The sequence below is a fragment of the Lynx canadensis genome, chromosome D4, assembly GCF_007474595.2.
Source record: "Lynx canadensis isolate LIC74 chromosome D4, mLynCan4.pri.v2, whole genome shotgun sequence".
NCBI classification, from domain to species: Eukaryota; Metazoa; Chordata; class Mammalia; order Carnivora; family Felidae; genus Lynx; species Lynx canadensis.
Window position 1 is genome coordinate 90,423,044 of NC_044315.2, and position 14,883 is coordinate 90,437,926.

Here is a 14,883-nt window from a genome sequence, read left to right on the forward strand (position 1 = left end):
ACAGGGACGCACAGAGACCGCTGGGAGCCGTGAGCAAAAGGAAACCGAAGTGCCACAGCCCCGCTTGATCCAGGGGGACGGCTCCTTACGCCCCACGACACGGGCCCTGTTCTGCTGCTGACGCGGCCGAGGCACAGGCCGCTGGCGCCACCTCTGTTCTTACCTTTCTTCTGCCGCTTCTGCCGCTTCTGCTTTTTCTTCTTCAAGTTTCTTCAGGAGGCTGTCCTTCTCCAACCTGCCGTATAAATCTAAGATCTCCAACTCAAACACCTGGGTGATCCTCTTCTGAGCCTCATACCTGCTCTCTGCCGCCTGCAGCTGTCCTCTGAAACACAGGCGGCCCCAGAACATAGGAAGATTTGCTTAACGCACACATCACTGCAGAAACCTTCCCCCGTGGGAGTTACCTGGCCTGGAGTTTGACATCCTCTAAATATTTCTTCTGTTCCAAAAGAAGGTGGTCTTTCTTGGCCAGGTGAGATTCCAGTTCCAAAATCCGTTTCTGAGAGGTGTCGAGCCTCTGATTCTGCTGGAGGACATGGCTTCTGTTTTTTTCTAGTTCTTTCCGATATGCAGCTTTCATCATTTCCACTTCCTAAAAAAAAAGGGGGGGGGGGGTGATTGGAGTTAGTCTTTTTAGAAAATGAACATGCCACGTCCATGTTGGAAAATCAAGGCGATAAGCGCTGAGAAGGTACTCTGGGCCAGTCCTGGTGGAAATCTGAATTAGTACAACTTTTTGGAAAGTAAGCCGGCGGTAAGTATTAATCTAATACCCCTTCCTAGAAATCTACCCCTGAGGAAATCATCTGAACCACAAACAGACATGTGGGCACAAAAGGAATCATCTCAGCAGACTGAGAAGGGCAAAACACTGGAAGCGCCGTTAAGTCAAATGTCAGGAAAACAGTTAAGTGAGTTAAAGCCCATTTCATAAGTTTTTAATAAACTTACAGTTTATACATCAGTAAAAGGATTTTTAAAAAGCAAACTATAAAGCCACGCGAATAGGATCAACTATGCAAACACTGACACTCACAAGCATCAAATGAAACTAGGCCAACGTTCAGTTATAGTTTCAACATACTGGTGTCGCGGGTCTTTTTTTGTGTGTTTGTTTGTTTCTTTTCCCCTCACCCTGACGAAGGGAAAGCTGGCGGGCACGGCCCGGCCTCGCAGGGTTGCTCAGGCAACACGGCACTGGCAGATCAGGTGCCCCATAAGGTTTGGCGATCCCGCCAGGCAGATGGCCGGCCTGCTGACAGACTAAACCAGCTGAACCCAGGACAAGTGCACACTCACGCTCAGAAAAGACACAGAAAGAACGCTCTTCTAACAAGCATGTGTTACATCTGCGTTGTGCGTTTTTACCGTGGAAAGATACACATATAACTTACATAGATTTGTTTTTCTCAAAAAGATACACCATAAGGAACAAGGCAAAGAGCTTCCATGGAGGTGGGCCTCAAAGAATAACGGTGAATGCTTTCTTGGCATGAAAGGCCACAGATTTAAGCTCAGAACTGGGCGCCAGATCACATGGCCATGCTGGCTGTGCCCAAGGGCTCCAGACTTGCTCACGTTAGGTGAACAAATCAGACCTCTGACATAAAGGACAGCAGTTCTTCACGGAGAATCAAAGTACGGAACTCGGAACATCCGCGTGCTTCCACTAACCCTCCCGATCATCTCGTGACGTGCTACACCAACACCTACCAGCCATGCCCTACCTCTCAGATACCCACCCCACCTCCCCCACTTGACTGAACAGCAGAAAGCCTGACTCCAGGCCCAAGGGCAAATCCTGGCAGGTTCAAGGCAACGACCGAGCTAAGGATGGGCACACACGACACAACCCTGGCTGATAACAAGGGTGGGACGTCTGGTGTGAGGCCCGCAGGAAGCGTCCTCTCCTCTTCCGTGGGACGTCGTGGGGTCTACCTGTGACCACTGCACCCGCAGCTCACGCCTCGCAACCACCAGCACAGTGAGTCCGAGGACGAGGGTGCCGCGATGGGTCAGGTAGTGCCAGAGACGGAAAGAACTGGGTTTTGTTTTTGTGGTTTCTTGCTTTTAAGTAATCTCTACATCCAACCTGGGGCTCGAACTCACAACCCCGAGATCAAGAGTCACACGCTTCACCAGCTGAGCCAGCCAGGCACCCCAGAACTGAGCTCTTTGATGCTGTCCCTAAATTGCTGACTTGACCAACCCGGGACTCACCTGCTTTGGGACTTCTTGTCAAGCGAAATAAATAATGCAACTCCTTATCGTTAAGCCAATTTGGTTCCTCTTGTTGTTACTGCTTACGGCGGCAGGCATCCTGACTGCTACAAGTCAGGGTCAGCCACGTCCGTTTCAGGGACGATGAAACAGGGCCCAAAGAGGCCAGGTGGCCTGCTCGGGGCCCCAAGAGTACAAGCCTTCCAGCCGAAGGACAGCAGCACAGAGGCCAGCCCAGCGGCGCTCTCGGGGGCGTCAGGAATGCGTATGAGTAATAAGGATGTTCGGGGCTGTCCTGTCCTGAGGTCTGTCTCCCCTCTGTCTTTTCCAAACCCCTTAGATTTCCAGAATGACTGGTGGCTGGTTTCTAGAGAAAGTTCCACACTTAAACGTCCTACTAAAGGGAGTCTGAGTCTGATAGCTGAGAGGAGCTGAGGAATAAGGAGTAACTCTATTAGGAAAATTACATCTCTCTGCTCCTAAGCCTACTCTGTACATTTGGCCCAGAAAGATGCTTTACAAAGCACAAGCCCGAGAAATCCTGAAAAGAAAGCCTGTGTGTGATGGAGAAGTTAGTGACAGGAAGCATCTGAACATTTACCATTAAAATTCCATTCCAACTCATTCCCAACTCGTTCGCTAACATTACCCGAGGCTATTTAGAAAGTGACACAAAACTTCTGCCTCAACACCACGGGTGAGTCGCTAATTAACGTAAGATCATCCCGATGCCGGCCTCGTTGCCAGAACTGAACCACGATCTGCTGAAATTAAACCCAACGCTGAAAGGAAGAAAAGTTACGTACACTGGTATATGCCCCCAGTCCTGAGAGTTCTGTTCAACAGAAGTGGCTCCCCGTCCTTTCCTTGTCTCTCTCCCTCCGTCTCTCGGGGCGGGCACGGGCAGAAGAGAGACCCTGCCAGCCACTGTGTACCGACTCCCACGAGCTGCTTTCACTTGCACCTGACTTAGTCTCACAGCGAGCCAGCTGGGGGACATCAGCTCGTGCGACGGCCAAGGACGCTCACCCCCGCAGGCCGGCGGGGGCGCGGGGAGACGGCCGCCAAGAACACCGAGCGGGCTCTCAGGAAACATCTGTACCGACGCGTCCTACGAGCCCCGCCCCCGCCCCGGGCCTGGCTCCCGGAGCCCGGGCCTACCTTTGTGGTGTCCGAGTGCTTGTTCTGCAGCTGCTCCAGATACAGCTCGTTGACCTCCCCAAGGACCAGCAGCTGCCTGTTCAAGAACTCCATCTGCTGCTGGACCGACTCGCTGTTCGAGAGCTGTGACCACAGCACAGAAACAGGCAAAGTGAAAGACCCCGCGACACAACGCAGGCCAGTGGGCATCAAAGAGCACCCAGCCAGGAGCGCGTGATCTCAGGGCCCGGGCACGATGACCGCTCCCTCGGCTTCAAATCCCCTCACACGACGGCTGGCGGGGAGGAAGGCATCCAAGGGCAACGAAAATGGGCAGAAGAGCACTTCAAAACTGTGCTGTGCAAAGGGGACGCAGCCCAGGTGCATGTCATCAGAGTGGCCACCCACAAGATGCCCGGAGAGGACAGGCGTGCGTACGACAGTCACCGCAGGGACACGATGTCCAGGGTTAAAGCCCAGGAAAACTCACTTATTTCCTTCATAAGTGATCTCTACATAGTGCAGTGAATCCCAACAAGGGAGGGATCCTAGCTCAAGAAATCCCTGTGAACCAACTTTTCAAGTTTATGTAAACGAGGATTTAAAAATAAGAGCTCCGGAGCGCCTGGGGGGCTCAGCCGGTCGAGCGTCCGACTTCGGCTCGGGTCACGAGCTCGCAGTTGAGGAGTTCGAGCCCCGCGTCGGGCTCCGCGCTGACGGCTCGGAGCCCGGAGCCCGCTTCGGATTCTGCGTCTCCCTCGCTCTCTGCCCCCCTCCCCCCACCGCCCCGCCCACTTGGCTCAGGCCAGACAGATGTGCTGCGGAGACCGTCCTGCACACTGGAAGGGGTTTAGCAGCACCAGTCCCCTGCCCGCTCGGTGTCGGTAGCACCAAAAACGCCTCCACGCATTGCCCGGCGTCCCCTGGGGGGGGCGGGGCCGGGAGGCCAACCCTGGGGGGAGCCCCGGCCACCGGCACACAGGCCCCATCGGAAGGAAGCGCGCCAGCAAGCTGTGTGAGAACAGACCGCGCCCGCCCCATTTCTTACCTTCTGGGAGACCTGACTGAGCAGCAGCTCGGTATGGCACACCTTACTGTTGGCCTTCTTCAACTCCAGACGCAGCTCTGCGATCATGTTCCTGCAGTCCTCCAGCTTTGTCTGCCCAAAGAGACGGGCCACGAAGTTACACAGAACCCGCGGGCCACGGCACCGGCCCACAGACAAGCGGGAAAGCCCAGGTTCCCTACTGCTCTACTCTTCTCGGGCCATCGGGATTTAGTTTCTTAGTTTCAAAAATTCAGCTACGGTTCATTTCTGGAGTTCCTGATTTGTTTGGCAAAAGAACGAAAAGATCTCGGACCCCAGATCTGCACCGCAGAGTCGTGGGGCTGCAGAGCAAACTCACAGCGGCGCCATGAGGAGACTGTGAGTGTTTGAGGGAAACGCAGTGACATCTGTCGGTCACTGTGCGCACTACGCCCCGGAGGCAGTTCAGGGTTTCAGGATCAGATGTGCCCGCTAGTCCCTGGGGATGAGGTCGTATCTTTGCAAAGCAGGGTTCGGGTGTTTGCGGGGATAAAAATCGCCCTGTGAAAACCAGCGTGAAACAGGAAATGAGGGCGCCAGTCTCCAATGTGATTCCAAGATCTGAGACTCCACGCGGTGCCAGACGGGCAGGCACGGCACTGGTCAGTTATTGTGGACATTTAAAAACGAAATTTAAAAAAATGTAAATTGACGTGTGTGATTTTCAAACAGCGACTGCGTCATCAGGACGTAAATACTAAGTCGCTCAGATCTGCTCAACGAGCAGAACCGTCAGGTGTCTCCTTTGGCTGCGGAACACCAGGGAAGTTCCCCAAACGCCAAGGGAGGCTTGTAGGAACCAAGAGAGCTGGGAAGCCCTGCCTGACGCGAAACCCGCGTCCGGTGGCGTCGGGAGACAAGAGCCCTCGTGCTGGCTGCGACGGACAAGGCGCCCCGGCGCCCTCCCTCGGCTGCCCCCGCCCGGCGGCCGCCCGCACCTGCAGCTCCTGGCTCTGGTTGTAGAACTCCTCTCGGTCGTGCTGCAGCTGTCTGATCTGGCTGTGGAGCTGGGTCACCATCGTGTCTCGCTGCTCCTGCAGCTGACTGTTTCTGGCTTGTTCCTTCTGCAGACTGACCTTCCATATCTGGATGTCCTTCTCTTGTAACTTCAGCTGGTCTTTCTGACGGGGACCAAGGATGTGATCATTTTAGCCGTCTGCCACCGTGGGCAGTGAGGCTCGAGGACGAGGCATACCGCGGATGTCTCATGCAGACGGCCACGTGCCACCCTGCCACGGGAACCCCAGGCCCAGCGTCCGCCAGCTCACAACTGTCCAGCGTGGCTCGAGGTCAAGGGTTAACCAATTTCACAGTAGCAAACGGATCACAAGGTGCCAGAAGAAATTTTCCCAGGGGCCGACTGCCCCTAGTACCTTCAAAAGCCCTAACCATCAGCTCTGGTGTAAGACCTCTCATACACGCTATCAACTGAGGTCACTAAAAACGAGGAACGTTTACCAACTACCCACCCAGGCACCGCACAAGCAGTCACGTGACTTCTTTACGTTTTAAAAGGCAAGTGCTGCTGTTCTCATTCCCATTTTACAGAACGGCTAACAGAGGCTCCGAGAGGCTTCACCACTTTCCTAAGGTGGTAAGTGGTAGAGCCACGGTTCAGCCTCCAGGTCCAACTGGCTTCTCAACTGTGCTACAAGATTTTTGCCATAGAACAGCTTTAGGAGAGCCGGTTTCATATTTGGAGAAACAAAATGATCCGTTGGCCCTGTTGTCATCACAGCCAATTACGCACAAACAAACAGGTCCCTTGTCCCACGGTGTCCGAGGGCGGCAAGCCAATTCGGAGATCCGGCCGGTCACGCTTCGGCCTCGGAGACCGAGCGGCGGCCCCTGGGCCCACGGGGAGCACAGCTAGGCCTGAACCCCCGGGCCTCGACGCAGCTGCTGCTGTTTGCAGACTGTCGTGCTGACACGAGACCACACGCAGCCTCGGCCGAGCCGCCGCCCCAACCCCCCCCCCCCCCCCCCCCGGATGCTCACCATGGCGGCGTTGTGCTCCTCCAGAGCCGCCGCCCTGGTCACCCGACGGAGGAGTCGCCTGTTCCGGAGAGCGTGCTGCTGCCTCTTAAAACGCTCATAGAGCAGCTGGTTGTGCAGTAAAAGCAACTGGTTACGGAGGGTGCGGATCTCATCTGAGGGAGGAGAGCCTGATTTTAAAGCAGAGGGAGGGTGGCAGAGATGCCTTTTACAGAAGGTTCGATCGAGACCCTCCCGTGGCTACTAGCCCAAGAAACGCAATTCTTCGAGAAACAGATCAGCACTCCTTTTGCACACGACCACGTGGGTCTCGGCAACAGCCATTCGTTAGGAGGGGAAGACGACTCACTACCCATCTCCGCTTTAAAGGAACACAAGAGGGTACGATGCGGGAGGACTCCCGGGGACTTTCCCACACCGTTACTCAAGGCTCCTCTCTTCCCTCCCCTGTCGTGCTCTCCCCCAGGCACGTCTCTGGTACCACTGGCCTCCCTGGGGTCTTTTCGAGGGAAGCCCGGCAGGAGGGCTGCACGTTCTGCACTCCTGCTCACAGGCACTTGCCGTGTGCCACTTGTCAAAAGTAGGAAATGCTCGCTTCCCAACACCTGACACGCTAGAGGCCGAGCAGATATGCCAGCTGGAGCCGTAGCAAAGGGGAGACCCATTCCTACAGCGCATGCCTCCTCCAGGGACAGAAAAGGCGGCAAGCACGCAGGACCCACACGGGCTGATTTGGGGCTCAAGTAACAACTTTACCTCCAAAGTGGGTCCAGTCGACAGACTTGCTGGGTAAAGACAACCTAGGAAGAAAGGTTTGGGGTGAAACAAAGTTACCGAGCTCGCCTGGGAAACCTCCTCCGGGCCTTTCAGTGCAGCAAGGCTAGAGCCCTTCCTTGCGGTCAAAGCATCAGAGGGATAAGAAAGTTCCAATCGCCAGGGCCGTGGGGAGTTCGAGGCAGCAGCATACATCGGATGCAGGGACAGCGCCCACACCAAGCAGGACCCAGTCTCCAGGGTGGAGGGGCCCTCGCTCGGTGCGCGCTCAGGCCGGCCTTTGCTCGGCTCTCCAAGGCGACGGAGTGATCAAACACACTGCCGGCTATTTCAACCCTCTGCACTGCACTACACGGGCAAGTAGCCAAGTTTAAGGAGAAAGTAGGTAATTTACCTGAGCGTGTTACACCACATCTCATTCAAAAAGAGAAATCTCTTGTCAAATTCCACCTGAGGTTATTATATTAGAGACCCTGTTTAGCAACAGCAGAGGATTCAGGCTCTGGACTGGGGATTCCCTTACCCCCTCCCTAGCTAACAGGTGCAAAGGGTAACAAATGAAAGGTTGGAACAGTGGCTTGGACAGGATTCGTCTAAGAAACCCTACGTGCGAGTGCGGGTGTGGAGGAGGGGGCAGGCCACCCCAGCCTCGCACTGAAATGCTGCCGACTTTACCTTCCCTCCAAGGAGCTGTGTCACCAAAACAGAAAGAACAATCTACAGCTAGATAAGGAAACGCCAGGACAAACCTCCCTGTCCCACCTGAATACCACAACCTCATCCTCCGATTTTCGGAGCAGCCGTGAATGTGTCTGAGCTTCGTCACGGGTCTGCGGCACGGGTCGGTGGCCCCGGGACCGCCGCGGTCAGGTGCGCGTGGACGCGACACAGTCCCGCACACGCAGAGGCACCAGACTGGAAGGGCACTGACAGACACGGGGGAGCCAGCTGCCTCCATGAGCACGGGGAACGAGTCCCGTGTCCGTCCCTGACTGCCTGTACTTTCTGATGAAACCGGACATTGAAAGGGAAGAGAACGGGCCGGGGCCTTACCTGTTCAGCTCCTTGCTGTGTGCGTCCGCTCCCTGCTGTATCAGTCTATCCAGTATTTCCACCGGGGAGGTAGAGGGCGCACGGTCTTCCTCCGCGTTTCCTTTCGCTTTCTTTAACAGTTCCTTGGTCTTCTTGCCGACGAAGTGATGGGCGGTCTTTGGCAACGCCACCTCAAAAAGATGCTCGTAAGGGGGAGGCTGCCCACTTCCAAGGCCCACGCCCCTCTGAGGCGGGATTTTACAAGGGCTGGGAGTGAGGATGTTGGTCTCCAGCGAAGCCTGGCGCTCCCTGTTCCCGGCAGGGCTCTCGCTGGTGCCTCCACAGGGCAGATCTATGGGAGTAAAGGCTTGCTTTGGTGCGTCAGGCCCAAGCTTGTCCAGGGAGGAGTTTAAAGGCTCAGGGTTCACACTGGTGCCGTGAGCGACGGAGGCGGCCGAATGGGTCTTCCGAGGGCAGCCCGGGAGACTGTCCCGGTAGAAGGGAGAGTCGAAGCCTCCTCGAGGAACCAGGAGCTCGGCGTCAGCTGTGGTGATCTCGGAGAGCTCTTTAGATATTGCCGCTGAGAGGAGGGAGGGAGACAGGAGGCGCCACTGTAAACGGGCCATCTGGGCGAGGCCGGGCCGTGCGGGGCTGTGTGATGCCGAGTGCCACCCGGAGCGACACGTAAGACCCAGAATGAGACTCCCATCTTCTACCCCCTAGAGAAGAAAAGCCCAGCAAGCCTGGGAGCGTCGACACTAAATCCCGGTTTTAGGGCACAATGAGCGCTTTGTCATCGAGTGGCGATCCCGTCCAAGCCCAGAATCCCACACCTCACCTTCTTCTTTATCTTTTTCAACACTATCTTCTTCCGAGGCCAGGTCCCCTAAAAACCCTGGAAGGTCACTGAGAGTGACAGAACCTTTGCTGCCAGATAGCTCTTCTAAAGAGAAACAAAGACAAGGCGAGTCAAAAAAACACACCGGTAACCCCCACAACCGTAAAGCGGTTCCACTGCAGAAGATGGCCATCACGACTTGTCCTGCCGAGTGCATAGAGGAGCGCTCGGAGCGGCTCTCCCTGGAGCTACTCCAGAAAGCTATAATCAAGGGTCTAATTAAAGGTATGGAAAATTAATCCCACAGAAAATAAAATCTTTTTTTTTTTATAGTTTTATTTATTTTGAGAGCAAGCAGGGGAGGGGCAGACAGAGAGGGAAAGAATCCCAAGCAAGCCCTGCACTGTCAGTGCAGAGCCCGACGAGGGGCTCAAACTCACGAACCGTGAGATCACGACCCGAGTCGAAACCAAGAGTCGGATGCTTCACTGAGCGGCCCCCGGGCGCCCCCAAAATCCTCTATTCTAAGGTCTCAGGGAACAGATAAAACCGTCTGACCAGTGCAAAACACAGGCACTCCACCGCAATAGCTTAAAAGCGCTTTTTTGGATGTTATTATTAGATTGTTTTTCAGAACTGATTACGTTTCATTATCTCTGGGCTTCACTGTTTGTGGTGTTCCAGAATTTTCTTGTTTCCACATCTAACCCAAGAGGAGACAAGCAACGCCTAGCGTTACCCAGAGACCTTACCTAGTCCTCTGTCATTCGGAAGATGGTGTTGTCTGTGTAGACAGGGCCTTGCTGAATCTGTTCTCTCTTCCTGAAAAGACAGGCATCATTTACGTGACAAGGCACGAAACTGCGTACGTGTTCTCTTATGTAAGAGAAATACCCTAAAACGCTAAAACGCTAACACGTTATGAAGGAGTTTCAAGTTTAGCTCAGTGGTTCTCAAAGTGTTTGGTACCAGGATGCCTTTAGAGTCCTAAGAACTGAGAGTTCCGTGAGCTTTTCCTTTATGGGGTTCTATCTATTGATAGTCAACCGTATTAGAAATCAAAACAAGAAGTTTTTAAATACTTAATAATTCACTTAAAAAGAACAAGCCCACTACGTGTAAACACGAACGACATAACCTTCTATGAAACGCGACTATAGCTCCCAACACAGAACTGTAAGAACTCGAGTGAGAAGACTGAAGTGTCCTCCCTGTCGCCAGCTGTCCTGGCTGAACGGCAGATTCCCGCCCTGCCTCTCCCTGTAGCCCTGCCACGCGCTACCCTGGCGACGCCGCTAGGCCCCGTCTTAAGCAGCCACGCAAAGACTTAATCTTTCCTATCACACCGAGACCTGACGGAGTCATTTCGTGAACTTAGGTACAGCGTGGACTCTGAAGCCGTGGCACCTGCCCTTCGTCCCGTGTTCGAATCCACTGGCCTGCTCTGTACCCCGAACGCACCTTTACGTCCGCCGCCTCTGGTAATGCCACACGCGGAAACATTCGAAAGGCGCTGGCTCGCCACGTGGCGCGGAGCTCCCCAACGTGCAAATATTCACCACGCGACATCGAAAACTCAATTATTCCCCAAGATCCCCAGGACTTTCCGGTCTCATCACAAGTCTCGGGGACACCATCCAGATCATGGTAGCAGAGAGCAGCCGTTTCGTATCCTGACCTCACCTGAGAGGTGAATTTTATCACTGGCAACAAAGACTGTGCGTCGTCTATTTTGAAGTGACAGGCTCAGCTGGTCACCTTAGCAATGGCCTGTCTCCTACTCAGGTCTACGTAACCGCAGTCTGTCTGTCAACCGTTCCTTCAAATAAAACCGGCGCTCCATGAAAAACGCAGCTGGTCCAGCACCAACTCAAGTAACGGCACCAGTGCCCATGAAGTAGCTTGTGTTTTATCAAAGAGAATCGTAAACGTACGTGGTCTCAAGGGTCGCGATGTCACAAAATTAATCACTTTTATTGCTTTCTATAGAGACTCTTAAGGTACTGGTGTTTTGGTTTTTTTATCTTCCCCCCCTTAAACTGAAGAAACACGTTAAGGAAGAAGGAGGCAATGCCCCCGGACGGTTTGGTGCCCGCCCTGATGTGTGCCGGGGGCCGGCTGTTCCCGCCCACCATACTGCACGCGAGAGCAAACGCCGACCGGGTCAGGAGGGCAGAGCAGGTTAGTATTACTGTGAAGGCAGTCGACCTACTGGGTCCCCGAAAAGGGTTCTGGGGTCCCGGGGTCAGCAGATCACAGCGCGAGAGCTGCCCTTTAGCCAGTATTTCCAGTTGTTCTGATCCAAACCCATCACGTTTCAGGTCCAGACTCCACCTGACGTAACAAGCTTCCTTCCCAGGGCGAGGCTGCCCGTGGGTCACCGTGCGCAGGCAGAGGGACCGCAGGCAAGCGCGAGCGTACCTTCCTGGGGGGCGTGGCCGTGGCCTGCAGGACGGATGGGTGAACGTAGTCGTCCGGGTGGCAGAGTGGGGCTGGAGGAGGAGAAGTTGCTGGGGTTCCCAGAGGAGTCCCTTTTCCACCTGTTCACAGACGACACACACACCATCACTAAGCCTATTAGAAAACTCTGAATTTTTTCCAACTGGACTGTAAAGAAAGCCGCCAGACTTAACTTTCTAGGGATCTAGAGTTGTGGTTTTGGTCCACCTTCTATGTTCTTAAAGCCCCAAGGTTCGCATCAAGCGTCAAAAACAGGTTTACTGGGGCGCCTGGGTGGCTCAATCGGTTAAGTGTCTGACTTCGGCTCGGGTCATGGTCTCACGGTTCTCGAGTTTGAGCCCCACACCAGGTGAGCCCTCGTTTTTTCTCTCCGCACCCCAACTCTCCTCCCTCCCCGCCTCTCACTCACTTGCGCCCTCTCTCTCTCTCAAACAACAAAACAAAAACAGGTTTACAACTGTCAGCAGCCCAAACTCACTATCGGACCTAAGAGACAGTTCCTTGCCCTACCCAGCAGGCCCAGGCCAAGCAACCGAGTCCAGCCTCAGACACACGTACCAGTTGGACCAAAGACTTTACTGTAAGGGTGTGACAGGTCAGGTGGGACGTTTCCAGGAGAAGTTGGAGGAGTGGTCATACCACAAACCATAGATGGGCTCCAGAGAGTAGCCTGGGAAGTTAATAAGGCACGTCAGCAATGAGAAATGAGCACCAAGCCATCCCCAAGCCTTATTCTATCCAAGACGAAACGGAAACAGGCATCTTGTTAAGGCTCTACTGTGAGACAAGACGCATTCTGTAAATCTAGACTCCAAGAGAAACCCAAGTGGCAACAGTAACTAACTGCCCTAATACCTCGCAACCTTGAAAACAAGTCCTAAAATGAGCAGTGTCAGATTTTCCCAACCATATGCTAAATCCCGACCCAAATGGGCAACTTCCCCGGCAAGGAGAGAAGCGAGCAGGCACGCTCTTTAACACCATACTTGTGGCGGCTCAGTCAACAGCCGTGTTGATGGGGGACTCAGAGTCTGAGGTGGCTGCCCGGGCGTATTTAACAATGTCAGCCGAGAGCTGGAATAAGGGGTCGAGGTAGCACTCCCTACAATGAAAGGGCAAGAGCACAGCAGGTTAGTGTGTGACTTTAGATTATTCTGGAAAAGAAAAAAATTACGGCACTTTCAACCATTAGATGATATTCACATTTAAAAAAAAACTAAGGGGACTCCCAAGGCACCAGGGACGAAGTAACATCTGCACGGCTCTTTAAATGCTCTTTGGAAATAAGGTTCAGTAAGGGCTGATGTCCAAGGAAGCTTCAGCGGGGAGAAAGCACAGCCTTGAGAAAGCACAGCCGGGATGATACCCGTAATGGGTACTGCCTATGGATAAGCCCACCTTTTCTAGAAACCAATTCTACGTCGTCCAGACTCACTGGAACTGGGTCAGTGCTACAGCCCACAGGGCCTCACTACAACTGCCTGTAATGAATGTAGAAAGACTCCCTGCCTGGAAGCCGAGTATTTTTCCTTTTCGGAAACGTGTTAAAAACCCACTCCCAAGTCTGCTGGCAAACTGTCGGGTGGGAGATACAGGAGATCGAGGATGTGGGACTCTAAATTAAATGGGACAGAGGAATTAATCAGGAGAAACTGGAGGCGAATTCTAATTTTAAATATTTGGGAAACCATTCCTAGGAGCTGAAGTGAAGCCTTACTCCGGGAAGAGACAATGAAGTTGACAAAAATCAACGGTGTTCTCCAGAGACAAAGCTGTAGAGCAGTAAGAACCGAAGTCACTCTCACCACAGCTATTCTGCGTGTCGACGTAAGGGCTGGCGGCCACATCGGCCGCACGATGAGGAAAGTGTGCTGACACCTGGGGGGACACAGAGTCGCCGTCTTCATACGAGGCTTCTGTGGGGTCCAGAGAGATTTTGGCACACTCTATCACAACATCGTGCGTTTCTAATCTCTTCCACCTGGAGAAGGCAACACAAGTTAAGAAATGCAAGGTGCAATCCATTTTCTCAAACAACCAAAGGCTTAAGAATGCTAACTCGGGGCCGGGCACAGAGCTAGGACCGGCCAAGGACGAGGCTGAAGCATGCCAGCCCAAAGAGTAAACGGTACTGGCACGCTAAGAATCAGACCTAAGGCCTCCCTATTTAAAATGGTGACATCAGATCATCAGAAACGAATCTGAAACCAAAACGTCATCAACAAAAGACTAGAAAGAGCCTCAAAAGAGAACAAACTACACAGAGCGGTCGCTAGGGGGAAATCTCCCTCTGAACAGAGGGCATCGAAGAACAGGGAGACTTGGAAACTGCCAGGGAGCAGAGGCCGATTCGAGGTCACTGATCGAAGGCTGGGGAGTTCTAATCCGTCGCTAGACCGGAAAGACTCCACAGAAAGATTCAAACCCAGAGAACGCCCACGAGAACGTGTTTAAGATCATCCAAAGATTCCTGTCATGTGATCCACAGCTACACCTCTAGGCTTTAGCTTACGGAAATCGACACACATCAGGATGGACGATACCCAGCACAGCTTATGGGGCAGAAAGAAAAGAAGAAATAACCCAAAGTCAAACCACAGAGACATATTCTAGAGAAGAAAAATGATCACACCATCATGAAAAAGCATGCTTTCCGCAGGTCAATGGCTGCCAAGAGTCAGGAAGGACACCGACCACAAAGGACACGAAGGAACCTTGCGGGCGACGGAACATTCGTTATCGTGACCGGACTTTTGTCAGAACTTAACAAAATTGACGAATCTTAGTGTATGTAAACTACACCTTCCTAAAGCTGATTGGAAAAATCACGTTTCCAAAGATTCAGTGACATAAGATGGTCAGGGTATGAGCTTAAATGAAGAAGAGATTCAAAACTACTCAGAGATATGCCCACCAAGTGATGGATATGACCACACTAAGTATTCCAACTAAAAGAACTGAAGTCAAGAGTGATAGTCTTTCCCCTTTCCATCTGTTCAACATTTGCCAAATGTTCTACAAAGCCCTAACGATGAATGTAGCATCCACCTGCTCCAGTACAAACTTCCTTTTAGACCACATAATTTCGCTATACGGGTTCCTAAGTAAGTAGTAATCCGGCAAGACTCTCATTTTCACGTTCCCAACTTTACAGAAAAGCAGCCCAGCACTAAGGGCACTCCGTGGGTTTACCCCAACAAAACATCCACTCCTCCTCCACAACTGTTCTAGAATGTTCTTCAATCTGAGATGCTGAAAATGGGATCTCAAATACAGAACAAGAGTCCAGGCCGTAGGCAGCATCCCTAAGAGGAGAGCCGTTCGAGGTCACTGC

General features: G+C 53.1%; 1 protein-coding gene across 6 annotated transcripts in view; it reads right to left on the minus strand.

Annotated features, from left to right (window-relative positions):
- The window catches only part of TSC1 (TSC complex subunit 1), a 50,567-nt gene that overhangs the window by 5,547 nt on the left and 30,137 nt on the right, over positions 1-14,883 (minus strand). For 5 of the 6 annotated variants that reach the window (XM_030294079.1, XM_030294076.1, XM_030294077.1 and 2 more), the window contains 14 exons: positions 13,355-13,530; positions 12,536-12,651; positions 12,108-12,219; positions 11,511-11,629; positions 9,842-9,911; positions 9,090-9,194; positions 8,273-8,831; positions 7,202-7,245; positions 6,449-6,615; positions 5,389-5,571; positions 4,412-4,522; positions 3,385-3,507; positions 408-595; positions 164-325 (listed from right to left, as the gene is read on the minus strand). In XM_030294079.1, coding sequence (XP_030149939.1) covers positions 164-325; positions 408-595; positions 3,385-3,507; positions 4,412-4,522; positions 5,389-5,571; positions 6,449-6,615; positions 7,202-7,245; positions 8,273-8,831; positions 9,090-9,194; positions 9,842-9,911; positions 11,511-11,629; positions 12,108-12,219; positions 12,536-12,651; positions 13,355-13,530 — 2,235 coding nt within the window. The remainder of the gene's footprint in view (positions 1-163; positions 326-407; positions 596-3,384; positions 3,508-4,411; positions 4,523-5,388; positions 5,572-6,448; positions 6,616-7,201; positions 7,246-8,272; positions 8,832-9,089; positions 9,195-9,841; positions 9,912-11,510; positions 11,630-12,107; positions 12,220-12,535; positions 12,652-13,354; positions 13,531-14,883) is intronic. The other variant, XM_032595686.1, reaches the window with a different exon arrangement.